At 41.2% G+C, this 16,985-nt stretch overlaps 1 protein-coding gene across 5 annotated transcripts in view; it reads right to left on the bottom strand.

Moving 5' to 3' along the window:
• The window catches only part of HECW1 (HECT, C2 and WW domain containing E3 ubiquitin protein ligase 1), a 377,961-nt gene that overhangs the window by 223,408 nt on the left and 137,568 nt on the right, over positions 1-16,985 (bottom strand). For 4 of the 5 annotated variants that reach the window (XM_069730190.1, XM_069730187.1, XM_069730188.1 and 1 more), the window contains exon 2: positions 15,872-15,929. The exons of the other annotated variant lie outside the window; for it this stretch is intronic. In XM_069730190.1, coding sequence (XP_069586291.1) covers positions 15,872-15,898 — 27 coding nt within the window. In that variant the 5' untranslated portion in view covers positions 15,899-15,929. The remainder of the gene's footprint in view (positions 1-15,871; positions 15,930-16,985) is intronic. 5 annotated transcript variants of the gene reach the window in all.

Below are 16,985 nucleotides of genomic sequence, written 5' to 3' on the forward strand. Positions count from 1 at the left end.
ATACGCAACGTGCGCACATAGCCTTATAGTCAATAGCCCTGTCGATGCATACATCCAAATCCTGTATTGTGAGAGGTTTGGATGTTGCCATTATTGGGGCCACCAAACGTGGGAGAAAAAGATAGTGTGAAAGGGTCCTTAGGCTACATTTACACATCAATTTTACATTCTGAGTGATGTCTGTTTTTTTATGAACACAGACCCACAGAGTAGAATGGATTTACTCATACATCCACTAAAATCACAGATCCAAGAATGAGATCTGTGTGACTAAGTTAAGTCTACGGGAATCTGTTAAGACACATAAGATATACTTTGTACTTCAGTGCTCTATCTATGCTTTATCTCTTTTCAACAGAATAATTGCTAAGAATTAATGTATGAAAAAAGTTCAGTCTACGTGCTTCAGTAAAAAAAAAAAAGATGCAAAACAAAATGGATGCAACTAAAATGACACCTGAGAAAAAAAAATAGTTTCTTTTGGATGGTAACACTCACATAGATGTTTTGAGGCAGGCTTAGGCTACGTTCACACAACTGTAGTTTCAAGTGCTGTCCGTAGAAAAAACTGATAACAGACTCAATTGAGCTGTTAAGATGACTGTTTTTATCTTAAAGGTACTCTGTCACCTGAATTTGGAGGGAACAATCTTCAGCCTTGCGCAGGCGTGTACTATGGAGGACAGAGAATGAACTTCAATCCAATATTGCAGCCAGCATGCAGCCAGCGGGTAAGGAAATGCTGAATCAAACACCCGAAAACCCCGCCTCCATGGCTGAAGATTGTTCCCTCCAAATTCAAGTGACAGAGTCCTTTTAAACTGTTCGAGAATCCACAAGAAAAAAATTGCAGTATGTACTACTCTCTTCCCTATTTCGAATGAGAATCGTCTATTCAAGAATAAAGGTGGACAGATCCCATAAAGATCAACTGTCTACCATTCTAAAATCTGTTTTTTACAGACACATTGTGGGTTAATCAAATAATAAACTGTTTTTGGTCTTGCAAATTTTTGTAATTGCTGATGTATAAAAAAAAATGTAATGCCATATATATTGCATACACATGGAATATGGATGACAATACAGAAGAAAAATCATCCGTTTTTTTCTCAATTAAAATTGATCAATTTTTTTTTATACACTCGTGTAAATTTAGCGAAGCCAGATCTTGTTCTTTCCTCCCCTAAAGGAATAGAAGAGATTTGGAATAGAAAAAGTTCCATCATTCTGCTATTTCACCTTTTTGTATATAACTATTTTTCTTGTTTTATGACATCTACCGTATTTTTCAGACTATAAGAAGCACTTTTTTCCTCCAAAAATGTGGAGGAAAATGGGGGGTGCGTCTTGTAGTCCGGATGTATCTGCTCTGGCTGTGGTGGGGAGGTGGGGGAGCAGCAGTTGCGGAGCAGCAGGTCACAGGAGACAGGAGCTGGAGGATGCGGCTAACTCCTGTGCCCGCTGCTAAATAGAAATTAATATTTACTGCATTCCAGGCCCATGGGCAGAGGGCAGTGAATATTAATTTCTCTTTAATAGCGGACATGCTGTTAGCTTCAGCAGACGTCTTCCTGCAGCTGCCGGGCGTTCGCGTGTGCCCGCTTTTTAAGGCAATGAATATTCACTGCTGTCCACTCCCATAGGCGTGGAATGCAGTGAATATTCATTCAATTCAGTTGCGTGCACATGTGAACACCAAGCAGCTGCAGGAAGTCGGCGGCTGTGGCTAACACTGTGCTCGCTATTAAAGAGCAATGAATATACACTGCTCCACGCACAAAGTCCTGGCATGGAGAGCAGTGAGTATTCTGGCAGCTGTCCTCTGCTTGTAAGCAGCGAATGACGTCACTGCCATGAGCTGCTTACAAGCATAACTCAGCTGCTAGAATTGGAATAAGATTCTGCAAGGGAGCGCAGGGAAGGTAAGTATAATGGCTTATGTTATTTTTTTAATGCTTTTCTGATGGGGGCCATGCATACGTAGATGGGAATGTTAGCCAATCATACCAGGATAAGGATGGTTTCATGCATACTGACATTATAACATGATGTTCCCCCCTGTGGCAATGTTATAAATTAAAAAATATATATATACATATGTAAAAAAAAATTCCTAAATAAAGAAAAAAAAATATTGTTCCACTAAATACATTTCTTTATCTAAATAAAAAAAACAATAAAAGTACACATATTTAGTATCGCCACGTCCGTAACGACCCGACCTATAAAACTGTCCCACTAGTTAACCCCTTCAGTGATCACCGTAAAAAAAAACGAGGCAAAAAACAACGCTTTATTATCATACCGCCAAATAAAAAGTGGAATAACACGTGATCAAAAAGACATATATAAATAAACATGGTACCTCTGAAAACGTCATCTTGTCCCACAAAAAACGAGCCGCCATGCAGCGTCATCAGCCAAAAAATAAAAAGTTATAGACCTCAGAATAAAGAGATGCCAAAAAAATTATATTTTAGATAAAATAGATTTTATCGTATAAAACATAAAAAAAGATATAAATTAGGTATCGCTGTAATCGTACTGATCTGAAGAATAAAACTGCTATATCAATTTTATCAAACGTGGAACTGTATAAACGCCCCCCAAAAGAAATTCACAAATTGCTGGTTTTTGTTCATTCTGCCTCACAAAAATCGGAATAAAAACCGATCAAAAAATGTCACGTGCCCGAAAATGGTACCAATAAAAACATCAACTCGACCTCACATGACTCTGTGGACCAAAATATGGAAAAATTATAGTGTCTTTTAGTGTGTGACAGCTGCCAATCATAAAAATTCGCCAAGAAACCCGCTATAAAAGTAAATCAAACCCCCCCTTCATCACCCCCTTAGTTAGGGAAATATAATAAAATTTAAAAAATGCATTTATTTCCATTTTCACGTTAAGGTTAGGGTTGGGGCTAAAGTTAGTTTTAGGGCTACAGTTAGGGTTGGGGCTACAGTTAGGGTTAGGGTTGGGGATACAGTTAGGGTTAGGGCTACAGTTAGGGTTAGGGTTGGGGCTAAAGTTAGGGTTAGGGTTGGGGCTAAAGTTAGGGTTAGGGTTGGGGCTAAAGTTAGGGTTAGGGTTGGGGCTAAAGTTAGGGTTAGGATTGGGGCTAAAGCTAGGGCTAGGGCTGGGGCTAAAGTTACGGTTGGGGCTAAAGTTAGGGTTGGGGCTAAAGTTAGGGTTGGGGCAAAATTTAGCGTTAGGGTTCGGATTACATTTGCAGTTGGGATTAGGGTTAGGGGTGTGGTTAGGGTTATGGTTGGGATTAGAGTTAGGAATCTGTTGGAGTTAGGGTGTGGTTAAGGTAAAGATTAGGGTTAGGGGTGTGTTGGGGTAAGGGATGTGGTTGGGATTAGGGTTAGGGGCATGTTCGGGTTAGGGGTGTAGTTAGGGTTATGGTTAGGGTTGGGATTAGGGTTAGGAGTGTGTTTGGGTTGGGTTTCAGTTAGAATTGGGGGTTTTCCACTGTTTAGGCACATCAGAGGCAACAGACATGGCGTCCGATCTCAATTCTAACCAATTCTGCGTTGAAAAAGTAAAACAGTGCTCCTTCCCTTCCGAGCTGTCCCGTGTGCAAAACAGGGGTTTACCCCAACATATGGGGTATCAGCGTACTCAGGACAAAATGGACAACAACTTTTGGGGTCCAATTTCTCTGGTTACCCTTGGAAAAATAAAAATTGGGGGGGCTAAAAAATCATTTTTGTGGGAAAAAAAACTATTTTTTATTTTCACGGCTCCGCATTATAAAATGCAGTGAAACACTTGGGGGTTCAAAGTTCTCAAAACACATCTAGATAAGTTGGTTGGGAGGTCTAGTTTCCAATATGGGGCCACTTGTGGGGGATTTCAATGTTTAGGCACATCAGGGGCTCTCCAAACCCGACATGGTGTCCTATCTCAATTCCAGTCAATTTTGCATTGAAAAGTCAAATGGCGCTCCTTCCCTTCTGAGCTCTGCCATGCGCCCAAACAGTGGTTTACCCCCACATATGGGGTATCAGCATACTCAGAACAAATTGTACAACAACTTTTGGTGTCCAATTTCTGCTGTTACCCTTGGTAAAATAAAACAAATTGGAGCTAAAGTAAAATTTTTGTGAAAAAAAGTTAAATGTTCATTCTTATTTAAACATTCCAAAAATTCCTGTGAAATACCTGAAGGGTTAATAAACTTCTTGAATGTGGTTTTGAGCACCTTGAGGGGTGCAGTTTTTAGAATGGTGTCACACTTGGGTATTTTCTATCATATAGACCCCTCAAAGTGACTTCAAATGTGATGTAGTCCCTAAAAAAAATGGTGTTGTAAAAATGAGAAATTGCTGGTCAACTTTTAACCCTTATAACTCCCTAAATAAAAAAAATTTGTTCCGAAATTGTGCTGATGTAAAGTAGACATGAGGGAAATGTTACTTATTAAGTATTTTGTGTGATATAACTCTGTGATTTAAGGGCATAACAATTCAAAGTTGGAATATTGCGAAATTTTCAACATTTTTGCCAAATTTTCATTTTTTTTCACAAATAAACGCAGGTACTATCAAAGAAATTTTACCACTATCATGAAGTACAATATGTCACAAGAAAATAATGTCAGAATCACTGGGATCCGTTGAAGCGTTTCAGAGTTATAACCTCATAAAGGGACAGTGGTCAGAATTGTAAAAATTGGCCCGGTCATTAACGTGCAAACCACCCTGGGGGTAAAAATTACAAAAATGAAAAATGCAAAACATCGGGCACCCAGCCAAGAGTCTTTCAATTCTTGTTTGTCATTCTTCTTTGGAAAATTCTTCCAGTTCTCTGAGATTCCTGGGTCTTCTTGTATGCATTGCTTAAACCTTCAGCTTGCACCTTTTGAGGAAGTCTATTGTAGATTTTGACATGTGTTTAGGATCATTATCCATTTGCAGAAGGCATTCTCTTTTCAACCGCAGCTTTTTAGGGACGAAGTTATGTTTGCATCAATAATTTGTAGAAATTTCACTGAATCCATTTTTACCTTTACACGTGAAATGTTAGCCTGACCATTGGCTTCAACACAAGCATGATTGATGCACCTCTATGCTTAATGGTTGGCGAGATGTTCTTTTTCTGAAATTCTGTGCCTTTTTTTCTCCACACATACCTTTGATCATTGTGGCCAAAGAGTTTATTTTAACATCATCGGTCAACTGGACTTGTTTCCAAAATTCATCAGGTTTGTTTAGTGGTTATTTTGCATACTTCTGATGCTAAGTTTTATGGTGAGGACGCAGGAGAGGTTTTCTTCTGATGACTCTTCCATGAAAGCCATATTTGAACAGGTGTCTCTGAGCAGTAAAACAATGTACCACAACCCCAGAGTCTGCTAAATTTTTTTTGAAGGTCTTTCGCAGTCAAGTGGGGGTTCTAATTTGTGTCTCTAGCAATCCCACGAGCAGTTTCACTAACATTTTTCCTTGGTCTTTGAGATTTTATCTTGACCTCTACTGTTCCTGTTAACTGCCATTTCTTAATTACATTTCAAACTGAAGAAAGGGCAAGTTGAAAACGCTTTGCTATCTTCTTATGGCCTTCTCCTGCTTTGTGGGCCTCCATCATTTTCATTTTCAGAATGCTATGCAGCTGAAGAACCCATGGCTGCTGTCTTTTGCATAGGCCCATTTTCTGTTTTATATTTTTTAAAATGTAAAAAATGACAATATATACATTTTTGCCTAAGAGATCATTTCATCTTCAACTTGCTTAACTGTTCACATTAACATTAATTTTGACCAGTGGTGAACAAACTTTTACATGCCACTGTACCTATGCTTCTATATAATATTAAACTGGATAACTTGTTAAATGATGAGATTCTGCCCTTATCTTTACATAGCTCAAAATCAAGTGAATTGTGCCAGCTGCTGCTCACATAGGGAGGCTGGGGTCCCACTCCTGCACAGGGGCCTACCAGAGGATTCCTCTGTTCCCATGTTGGCCAGTCTGAGCCTTGAGATACTGTAGATCTATATTGGATTGATGTAAAGCTGAGTAAAAATTTTATCAGCCTCCAAAAATTAAAATATGATTTCCTGTTCTTACTATATTGTTAGCGGATCATATTATGCATAGAATGATACTATTACCTCATTAAGAGTGCATATTTCACTAAGATTTATTAAATACTCTGTTAGGCTTTTGTTTTTTGGCATGGTAGAGGCTAATCTACTATACAATTGTCTAAGGGTCACTTCCGTCTTTCTGACATTCTTGCTTTCTTTCTGTCACGGTCTTTCATTCGCTGATTGGTCTCGGCAGCTGCCTGTCATAGCTGCCGCGACCAATCAGCGACGGCCACAGTCCGGAAGAAAATGGCCGCTTCTTCCTCCCCGCAGTCAGTACCCGGCGTCCGCATACTCCCCTCCGGTGAGCGCTCACACAGGGTTAATGGCAGCATTGACCGCGGTGTAACGCACTCAGTTAACGCTGCTATTAACCCTGTGTGACCACCTTTTTACTATTCATGCTGCCTATGCAGTATGAATAGTAAGAATATCTAATGTTAAAAATAATAAATAAATAAAAAAATAGTTACATACTCACCCTCCGGTGGCCCCCCGGAACAGGAACCGGCCTTTCCCGCTCCGCGCTACGCCCCGGTGACCGCTGCATGCATTGCGGTCTCACGAGATGATGACGTACGGTCTCACGAGACCGCTACGTCATCATCTCGCGAGACCGCAATACAATCTTCAGACCGGAGCGCGCGACACGCATCGGGAACCGGCCGCTTCGATCCGGAGGCTCCAGGAGGTGAGCATGTAACTATTTTTTATTTTAATTCTTTTTTTTTTTTTAACAGGGATATGGTGCATACTACGTGACTGGCCAATATACTACGTGACTGGGCAGTATACTACGTGTCTGTGCTGTATACTACGCGACTGGGCAATATACTATGTCACTGTGCAATATACTACGTGTCTGTGCTGTATACTACGTGACTGGGCAATATACTACGTCGCTGTGCAATATACTACGTGGCTCTGTGCTGTATACTACGTGACTGTGCTGTATACTACGTGACTGGGCAGTATACTACGTCGCTGTGCAATATACTACGTGGCTCTGTGCTGTATACTACGTGGCTCTGTGCTGTATACTACGTGGCTCTGTGCTGTATACTACGTGGCTCTGTGCTGTATACTACGTCGCTGTGCAATATACTACGTGGCTCTGTGCTGTATACTACGTGGCTCTGTGCTGTATACTACGTGACTCTGTGCTGTATACTACGTGACTGGGCAGTATACTACGTGGCTGTGCTGTATACTACGTGACTGGACAGTATACTACGTGGCTCTGTGCTGTATACTACGTGACTCTGTGCTATATACTACGTGGCTCTGTGCTGTATACTACGTGGCTCTGTGCTGTATACTACGTGGCTCTGTGCTGTAAACTACATGACTCTGTGCTGTATACTACGTTACTCTGTGCTGTATACTACATGGCTGGGCAATATACTATATGGCTCTATGCTGTATACTTCGTGACTTTGTGCTGTATACTACGTGGCTGGGCAATATACTACGTAGCTGGGCAACATACTATGTGACTGGGCAATACACTACGTGAACTACGTGGCTGGGCAATATACTACATGACTGGGCAATATACTACCGTGGCTGGGCAATATACTACGTGGCTGGGCAATATACTATGTGGCTCTGTGCTGTACACTACGTGGCTCTGTGCTGTATACTATGAGGTTCTATGCTGTATACTACGTGACTCTGTGCTGTATACTACGTGGCTCTGTGCTGTATACTACGTGACTCTGTGCTGTATACTACGTGGCTGGGCAATATACTATGTGGCTCTGTGCTGTATACTACGTGACTCTGTGCTGTATACTACGTGGCTGGGCAATATACTACGTAGCTGGGCAACATACTATGTGACTTGGCAATATACTACTTGAACTACGTGGCTGGGCAATATACTACGTGACTAGGCAATATACTACCGTGGCTGGGAAATATATTACGTGACTGTGCAATATACTACGTGGCTGGGCAATATACTACGTCGCTGGGCAATATAGTACGTGACTGGGCAATATACTACGTGGCTGGGCAATATACTATGTGACTGGGCAATATACTACGTGAACTACGTGGCTGGGCAATATACTACGTGGCTGGGCAATATACTACGTCGCTGGGCAATATACTACGTCGATGGGCAATATACTACATGGCTGGGCAATATACTACGTGGCTGGGCAATATACTACGTCGCTGGGCAATATACTACGTCGCTGGGCAATATACTACGTGGCTGGGCAATGTACTACGTCGCTGGGCAATATACTACGTCGCTGGGCAATATACTATGTCGCTGGGCAATATACTACATGGCTGGGCAATATACTACGTTGCTGGGCAATATACTACGTCGCTGGACAATATACTACGTCGCTAGGCAATGTACTATGTGGTTGAGCAATATACTTTGTGGACATACATATTCTAGAATACCCGATGCGTTAGGGTCACCATCTAGTCTGATATAAATGGCTAAGGTCCCATCAGAGAAAGGTCACCTTTTTGTGGCTAGTGGACACACATGAGGTGGGCACACGTGAATCGGCAACTTTATGTGCTAAGCACCTTCTTTATATAAGGGAGAAATAAGTATTTGATCCCTTGCTGATTTTTTTTAAGTTTGCCCACTGACAAAGACATCAGTCTATAAATTTAAGGGTAGGTTAATTTTAACATTGAGAGATAGAATATCAAAAATAAAATCCAGAAAATCACATTGTATAAATTATATACACTACCGTTCAAAAGTTTAGGGTCGCCCAGAAAATTTTGTGTTTTCCATGAAAACTCAAACTTTTATTAATCAAATGAGTTGCCAAATGAATTGAAAATCTAGTCCAGACATTGACAAAAAGATTTTTATTTGAAATAATAATTTTCTCCTTCAAACTTTGCTTTCGTCAAAGAATGCTCCCTTTGCAGCAGTTACAGCATTGCAGACCTTTGGCATTCTAGCAGTTAATTTGCTGAGGTAATCTGGAGAAATTTCAGCCTGTATTTCCAGAAGCTCCTTCCACAAGTTGGTTTGGCTTGATGGGCACTTTTTGCGTACCGTACGGTCAAGCTGCTCCCACAACAGCTCAATGGGGTTGAGATCTGGTGACTGCGCTGGCCACTCCATTACAGATAGAATACCAGCTGCCTGCTTCTTCCCTAAATAGTTCTTGCATAATTTGGAGGTGTACTTTGGGTCATTGTCCTATTATAGGATGAAATTGGCTCCAGTCAAGCATTGTCCACAGGGTATGGCATGGCATTGCAAAATGGAGTGATGGCCTTCTTTATTCAATATCCCTCTTACCTTGAACAAATCTCTCACTTTACCATCACCAAAGCAACCCCAGACCATCACATTATCTCCACCATGCTTGACAGATGGCATTAGACTCTTCCAGCATCTTTTCAGTTGTTCTGTGTCTCACAAATGTTCTTCTGTGTGATCCAAACACCTCAAACTTGGATTCGTCTGTCCATAACACTTTTTTCCAAACTTCCTCTGTCCAATGTCTGTGTTCTTTTGCCCATATTAATCTTTTCCTTTTATTAGCCAGTTTCAGATATGGCTTTCTTTTTGCCACTGTTGTAGGAAATCTTCAGTTTCTTGGCAATTTCTCGCATGGAATAGCGTTCATTTCTAAGAACAAGAATAGCCTGTCGAGTTTCACATGAAAGTTCTTTTTTTCTGGCCATTTTGAGAGTTTAATGGAACCAACAAATGTAATGCTCCAGATTCTCAACTATCTCAAAGGAAGGTCAGGCTTATAGGTTCTCTAATCAGCCAAACTGTTTTCAGCTGTGCTTACATACTTGCAAAAGGGTATTCTAACCATCCATTAGCCTTCTTACACAGTTAGCAAACCCAAAGTACCATAAGAACACTGGAGTGATGGTTGTTGGAAATGGGCCTCTAAACTCCTATGACGATATTGCATTTCAAACCAATGCTTTGCAGCTAGAATAGTTATTTACCACATTAACAATGTATAGAGTCTATTTCTGAATCAGTTAATGTTAGCTTCATTGGAAAAAACTGTGCCTTTCTTTAAAAAATAAGGACATTTCTAAGTGACCCTAAACTTTTGAACGGTAGTGTAAATTTATTTGCATTTTGCAGTGAGAAATAAGTATTTGATCCCTCTGGCAAACAAGACTTAATACTTGGTGGCAAAAACCTTGTTGGCAAGCACAGCAGTCAGACATTTTTGTAGTTGATGATGAGGTTTACGCACATGTCAGGAGGAATTTTGGATCACTCCTCTTTGCAGATCATCTCTAAATCATTAAGATTTTAAGGCTGTCACTTCACAACTTGAAGCTTCAACTCCCTCCATAAGTTTTCTATGGCATTAAGGCCTGGAGACTGGCTAGGCCACTCCATGACCTTAATGTGCTTCTTTTTCGGCCACTCCTTTGTTGCTTTGGCTGTATGTTTTGGGTCATTGTCTTGCTGGAAGACCCAGCTACATGGCTCCATTCATTCTCCCATTATTACAGTTAAAGGGCCACTGTCACCCCCAAGCAGCCGTTATAAACTAAAAGAGCCACCTTGTGCAGCAGTAATGCCGCATTCTAACAAGGTCTTTTAGTTTTGTGTTCAGGTATTACTAAAATAAAGCGTTTTGAAACTTTGCAAAAATCCATACACCTAAAGAATACACCTAGAAAAAACACACACCAGCTAGCAGGCAAGTTGCCAATGTTGGTTCTTTCCCGGCGACTGCTAGTGAGAGAAGGACGAGGCACGATCAGCTGATTACAGTATAAAGACGCTGTAAGGCGGGGGGCGGGGGACGTGGGTGACAGGCTGAGAAGCGCAGTGCGCATGCCCAGGAATCCTAGCCCCGCACTGTGCACAATGCATAACACAGTGTGGGGCAGGGATTACCGAGGTGGGTGGCCTCACTGCCAGAACAGGCGCAGTCTGCAAGCCTGGCTGGGACGTCAGACCGCCAGAGCTTACTGCGCCTGCCCCACAAACATTTACACAGCGCCGGATTTGAAAAGAAAACAGCGCGGAGGGGGCGGCGCCGAAAGCCCCTGAAGATGTGAGTGACGGCAGAGTACCGTTCAATCTGGGGAGTGAGGACCCGCCTCCATGGACAAAGACAGGTATTTTTGCAAAGTTTCAAAACGCTTTATTTTAGTAATACCTGAACACAAAACTAAAAGAGCCACCTTGTTAGAATGCGGCATTACTGCTGCACAAGGTGGCTCTTTTAGTTTATAACGGCTGCAGGGGGTGACAGTGGCCCTTTAAGTAGTTCTGTGCCCTTGGCAGAGAAACACCCCTAAAACATAATGTTTCTCACCTCCATGCTTGACAGTGGGGACGATGTTCTTTGGGTCAAAGGCAGCATTTCTCTTCCTCCAAACATGGTGAGTTGAGTTAATGCCAAAGACCTCAATTTTTGTCTCATCTGACCACAGCACCTTCTCCCAATTACTCACAGAATCATCCAGGTGTTCATTGGAAAACTTCAGACGGGCCTACACATGTGCTTTCTTGAGCAGGGGGATCTTGCAGGCACTGCAGGATTTTAAACCTATACAGAGTAATGTGTTACCAATTGTTTTCTTGGTGACTGTGGGACCAGCTGCCTTGAGATCATTAACAAGTTACCCCCGTGTAGTTTAAGGCTGATCTCTCACCTTCCTCATGATCAAGGATACCCCATGAGGTGAGATTTTGCATGGTGCCCCAGATCAATGTCGATTGACAGTCATTTTGTATTTCTTCCATTTTTTTACTATTGCACCAACAGTCCTTCTCACCCAGTGTCATACTTATGGTTGTATAGCCAATTCCAGCTTTGTGCAGGTCTATGATCTTGTCCCTGACATCCTTATAAAGCTCTTTGGTCTTGCCCATATTGTAGAGGTTAGGGTCTGACTGATTGAGTCTGTGCACAGCAGTCTTTTATAAAGGTGACTATGTAAGACAGCTGTCTTTAATGCAGGCAACAAGATGATTAGGAGTGTCAAACTGGTCTGTAGGAGACAGAACTCTTAATAGTTGGTAGTGGATCAAATACTTATTTCTCACTGAAAAATGCTAATAAATTTATATAATATATACAATGTGATTTTCTGGATTTTATTTTTGATATTCTGTCGACCCACATTAATTATAGAAATTATAACTGGAACATATGCGGTGATCTAAAAATCGTTTCACATATTCTTGGACTGCAGCATGGATATACCAAGTATTGTAGTTTTATTTGTGAGTGGGACAGTCATGCACGAGAATTTCAGAAAGGACTGGCCACTCTGCGAAAACCTGGTTGCTGGACAGAAGAATGTTAAACATAATCCTCTCGTTGATCCAGCGAAGATAATTCTCCCTCTTTTGCATATTAAACTTGGGCTTATGAAGAATTTTGTCAAAGCAACGAACAAAGAATCGGAAGCCTTTTCTTACTTGCGACAGAAATTTCCAAGAATACAGGTCCTTCTCAAAAAATTAGCATATAGTGTTAAAGTTCATTATTTACCATAATGTAATGATTACAATTAAACTTTCATATATTATAGATTCATTATCCACCAACTGAAATTTGTCAGGTCTTTTATTGTTTTAATACTGATGATTTTGGCATACAACTCCTGATAACCCAAAAAACCTGTCTCAATAAATTAGCATATTTCACCCATCCAATCAAATAAAAGTGTTTTTTAATAACAAACAAAAAAACCAACAAATAATAATGTTCAGTTATGCACTCAATACTTGGTCGGGAATCCTTTGGCAGAAATGACTGCTTCAATGCGGCGTGGCATGGAGGCAATCAGCCTGTGACACTGCTGAGATGTTATGGAGGCCCAGGATGCTTCAATAGCGGCCTTAAGCTCATCCAGAGTGTTGGGTCTTGCGTCTCTCAACTTTCTCTTCACAATATCCCACAGATTCTCTATGGGGTTCAGGTCAGGAGAGTTGGCAGGCCAATTGAGCACAGTAATACCATGGTCAGTAAACCATTTACCAGTGGTTTTGGCACTGTGAGCAGGTGCCAGGTCGTGCTGAAAAATGAAATCTTCATCTCCATAAAGCATTTCAGCCGATGGAAGCATGAAGTGCTCCAAAATCTCCTGATAGCTAGCTGCATTGACCCTGCCCTTGATGAAACACAGTGGACCAACACCAGCAGCTGACATGGCACCCCACACCATCACTGACTGTGGGTACTTGACACTGGACTTCAGGCATTTTGGCATTTCCTTCTCCCCAGTCTTCCTCCAGACTCTGGCACCTTGATTTCCGAATGACATGCAAAATTTGCTTTCATCAGAAAAAAGTACTTGGGACCACTTAGCAACAGTCCAGTGCTGCTTCTCTGTAGCCCATTTCGGCACCTGTAGCCCATTTCCTGCACACGCCTGTGCACGGTGGCTCTGGATGTTTCCACACCAGACTTAGTCCACTGCTTCCTCAGGTTCCCCAAGGTCTGGAATCGGTCCTTCTCCACAATCTTCCTCAGGGTCCGGTCTCCTCTTCTCGTTGTACAGCGTTTTCTGCCACATTGTTTCCTTCCAACAGACTTACCATTGAGGTGCCTTGATACAGCACTCTGGGAACAGCCTATTTGTTGAGAAATTTCTTTCTGGGTCTTACCCTCTTGCTTGAGGGTGTCAATGATGGCCTTCTTGACATCTGTCAGGTCGCTAGTCTTACCCATGATGGGGGTTTTGAGTAATGAACCAGGCAGGGAGTTTATAAAAGCCTCAGGTATCTTTTGCATGTGTTTAGAGTTAATTAGTTGATTCAGAAGATTAGGGTAATAGGTCGTTTAGAGAACCTTTTCTTGATATGCTAATTTATTGAGACAGGTTTTTTGGGTTATCAGGAGTTGTATGCCAAAATCATCAGTATTAAAACAATAAAAGACCTGACAAATTTCAGTTGGTGGATAATGAATCTATAATATATGAAAGTTTAATTGTAATCATTACATTATGGTAAATAATGAAATTTAACACTATATGCTAATTTTTTGAGAAGGACCTGTAAGTGATGCAAAGATTAAAGAAGGCATTTTTATTGACCCACAGATCAGAGATGTAATGAATGACGGTAGATTTGATGGTCTTTTGCAAGGTGCTGAACAACTGGCATGGAGACCCTATAAAGATGTGACCTTCAACTTCCTTGGCAACAGCAGGGCACCGAACTTTGAACAACCCGTGGACAACATGCTCACAGTCACAGCATATCATTTGATGAAATGCAATATGTCACTAAAATTGCATTTTCTACATTCTCACTTGGACTTTGTTTCCAGCCAATCTTGGTGCCGTTAACGATGAACATGGTGAGAGATTTCACCAAGACATTGCACTGATGGAGAAAAGGTACCAGGGAAAGTGGAGTACGTCAATGCTGGCTGACTATTGCTGGAATCTTATTCGAGAAGCATCTAACACAGATTATAACCTAAAGTCGTCCGGAAAACACTTTCAAACAATTGCTTTTGCTACTGACTTCGATGCACATGTATGTTGTGTCTCGGGTGTCATAATGTAGACTACAAACTGTTGTTTCTTAAAAACCTTATGTGGTACAGACTTTTGGAGCACATATTCGTGTTCAGCATATCAAAATCTATAAGATACAATAAAATTTTCTCAGGAGACAAGAACTTCCCTGAAATTTGTTGTGCAGTGTAACCTATATCTCATACCCCATGTGCAGGGTATTGCAGTAGCTTAGATATCCATGGTTATGACCACTAACGGCTAACTGACACTACTGTATATGAGTGGTCACAACCATGGAAACCTAAGCTGCTGCAATGCCCTGCACCTGGGGAAAGAAACATAGCTAATCAGAAGAATTGTACTATATTTCTAATTGGAAATATTTGTTAATATTATTATTATTACACCTACTACATATTGGGGTAGTATGTTAGAGATCTGAATACCTCTTTAAGTTATATTTAAAGGGAACCTGTCACCCCGTTTTTTCAAGAAGAGCTAAAAATAGAGTTAAATAGGGGCAGAGCTGGGCTTTACATTAGTGTATTTTGGAGCCTATATTCCCCACCTATGCTGCCGAAATACCTTTGTAAAGTCGCCATTTTGGGCTGTCACTCACGCTGGTCAGGTCATATGGGCGTGGTGACAGCGCTGTTTCTCCCCCAGATCTCCGTTGGTGGCGTAGTGGTGTGCGCATGTCCAAGTGGCGAATCCACTGCGCAGCTTCAAGGAAAATAGCGCGATCTGCGCTATTCAGCCGTTTATCGGTGGGCGCGGCCATCTTTGTGAGGCCGCGCGTGCGCAAATGGTTCTTCTCGGCTTCCCGGGGCTTCAGGAAAATGGCCGCGGGATGCCGCGCGTGTGCAGATGGAGATCGCGGCGGCCATTTTCCTGCAGCCGAGATGCGAACTCGGCTTCAGGAAAATGGCCGCGCCCACCGATAAACAGCTGAATAGCGCAGATCACGCTATTTTCCTTGAAGCTGCGCAGCTCTTCTTGAAAAAACGGGGTGACAGGTTCCCTTTAAGGATATTGGGAATATTTTTGGGGATAAATGTATTAGTGGTATGCCATGTTAATAGGTTGTACAGGCTCACTTTTACTATCTAGTCAAATTTAGGTTACAATTATTCTTGCAGGTTCATGCAATCAAAAATGGATGCTTTGTTTAGAATGGGATGGCATCTCTGCTTTGATCAGTACATAAGGCCGATTGTGGGCTATGATGCATTCCATTATGAATGATTAGTGGATTTATAATGGAATGGCATGGATGGGATTTATAATCAGAAAAACACACTGACCTTAACACTACACAGGTGCAGCAGCATAATGACCCGCCAACTGCAAGCACATCAAATCCTAGAGAAAAGTTCAATGAGATTAACTCAGCAACAGTCCCAATACATTACACATAGTACATAGAAGTTTAGCATAAAATAGCCATGTATTGAAACCAATTTGAAGGAAATTAATCCTAATATATATCAACAGTCACATTGCATACGGTACATATGTATAATTGTTTTGCACACATTTCCAAGAAACAGCACCACTTGTAGTCATGGGCTGTGCCTGGTACTGCAGCTCATTTGTTCATTGCCCATACTGCATATTTCCTGCAATACCAGACACAGCCCAGAGACAAAAATGGAACTGTGTCTGGAAAAAAAACCTTTATGGTAAGAAAGCATAAAAGGTAAGAATAAGACATTATCATTATGAAATGGTAATACGCAAGTTTAATATTCATGCTATTTATCTTAAAAAATGTTTAGCAGAAATATGTAAAATTTTATTTAGTAGAAGTCTGGCAGAAGCAGGCAGTGCAGAGGAATCAGGGCATACAGGCAGTAGATATGACAGAAACAGCTTCACTGCCTAGCATACGAACATCTTTTTTGACAGGTTTTTGCTTTCTATTGCATATTTTTACATTACAGCCAACAGAATGACAGATCACAGTGGATTTCATCTTGTGGATGTTTAGCCCAGGTATCACTTCTGGCTGCTGAATACGTACCATTAGATATCATGCAGTTATGACTAACATGCAATCCTAAAGATAAAAACATCAAATGTGCTAAAATATTGAGAGTCTTACAGTAGGTCATGAATGTAATAGCTGTAAAGGAAATTTGAGATCAGAAGATATTAAATGTAATAAACAATTGTAACGGAATCCCACTTGACCTCAAGATTATTGATTATGTTCCCCGTGTTGTTTCTGTCTGATAATGCAAGTGGAACATGTACAAGATAAAATAAACTATAAACCTGTGAATCCCATAGACCACGTAATGTAAGTAAGATTCTGTTCAGAAAGGAACAGAAACTTAGGTATTTTGTTTGCATTAAACATATATACATTAGAGAAACTGTGCAGTAAAACTGCAGGATTGCCTGGATCCCCTATCT

The sequence above is a fragment of the Ranitomeya imitator genome, chromosome 6, assembly GCF_032444005.1.
Source record: "Ranitomeya imitator isolate aRanImi1 chromosome 6, aRanImi1.pri, whole genome shotgun sequence".
In the NCBI taxonomy this organism is placed as follows: Eukaryota; Metazoa; Chordata; class Amphibia; order Anura; family Dendrobatidae; genus Ranitomeya; species Ranitomeya imitator.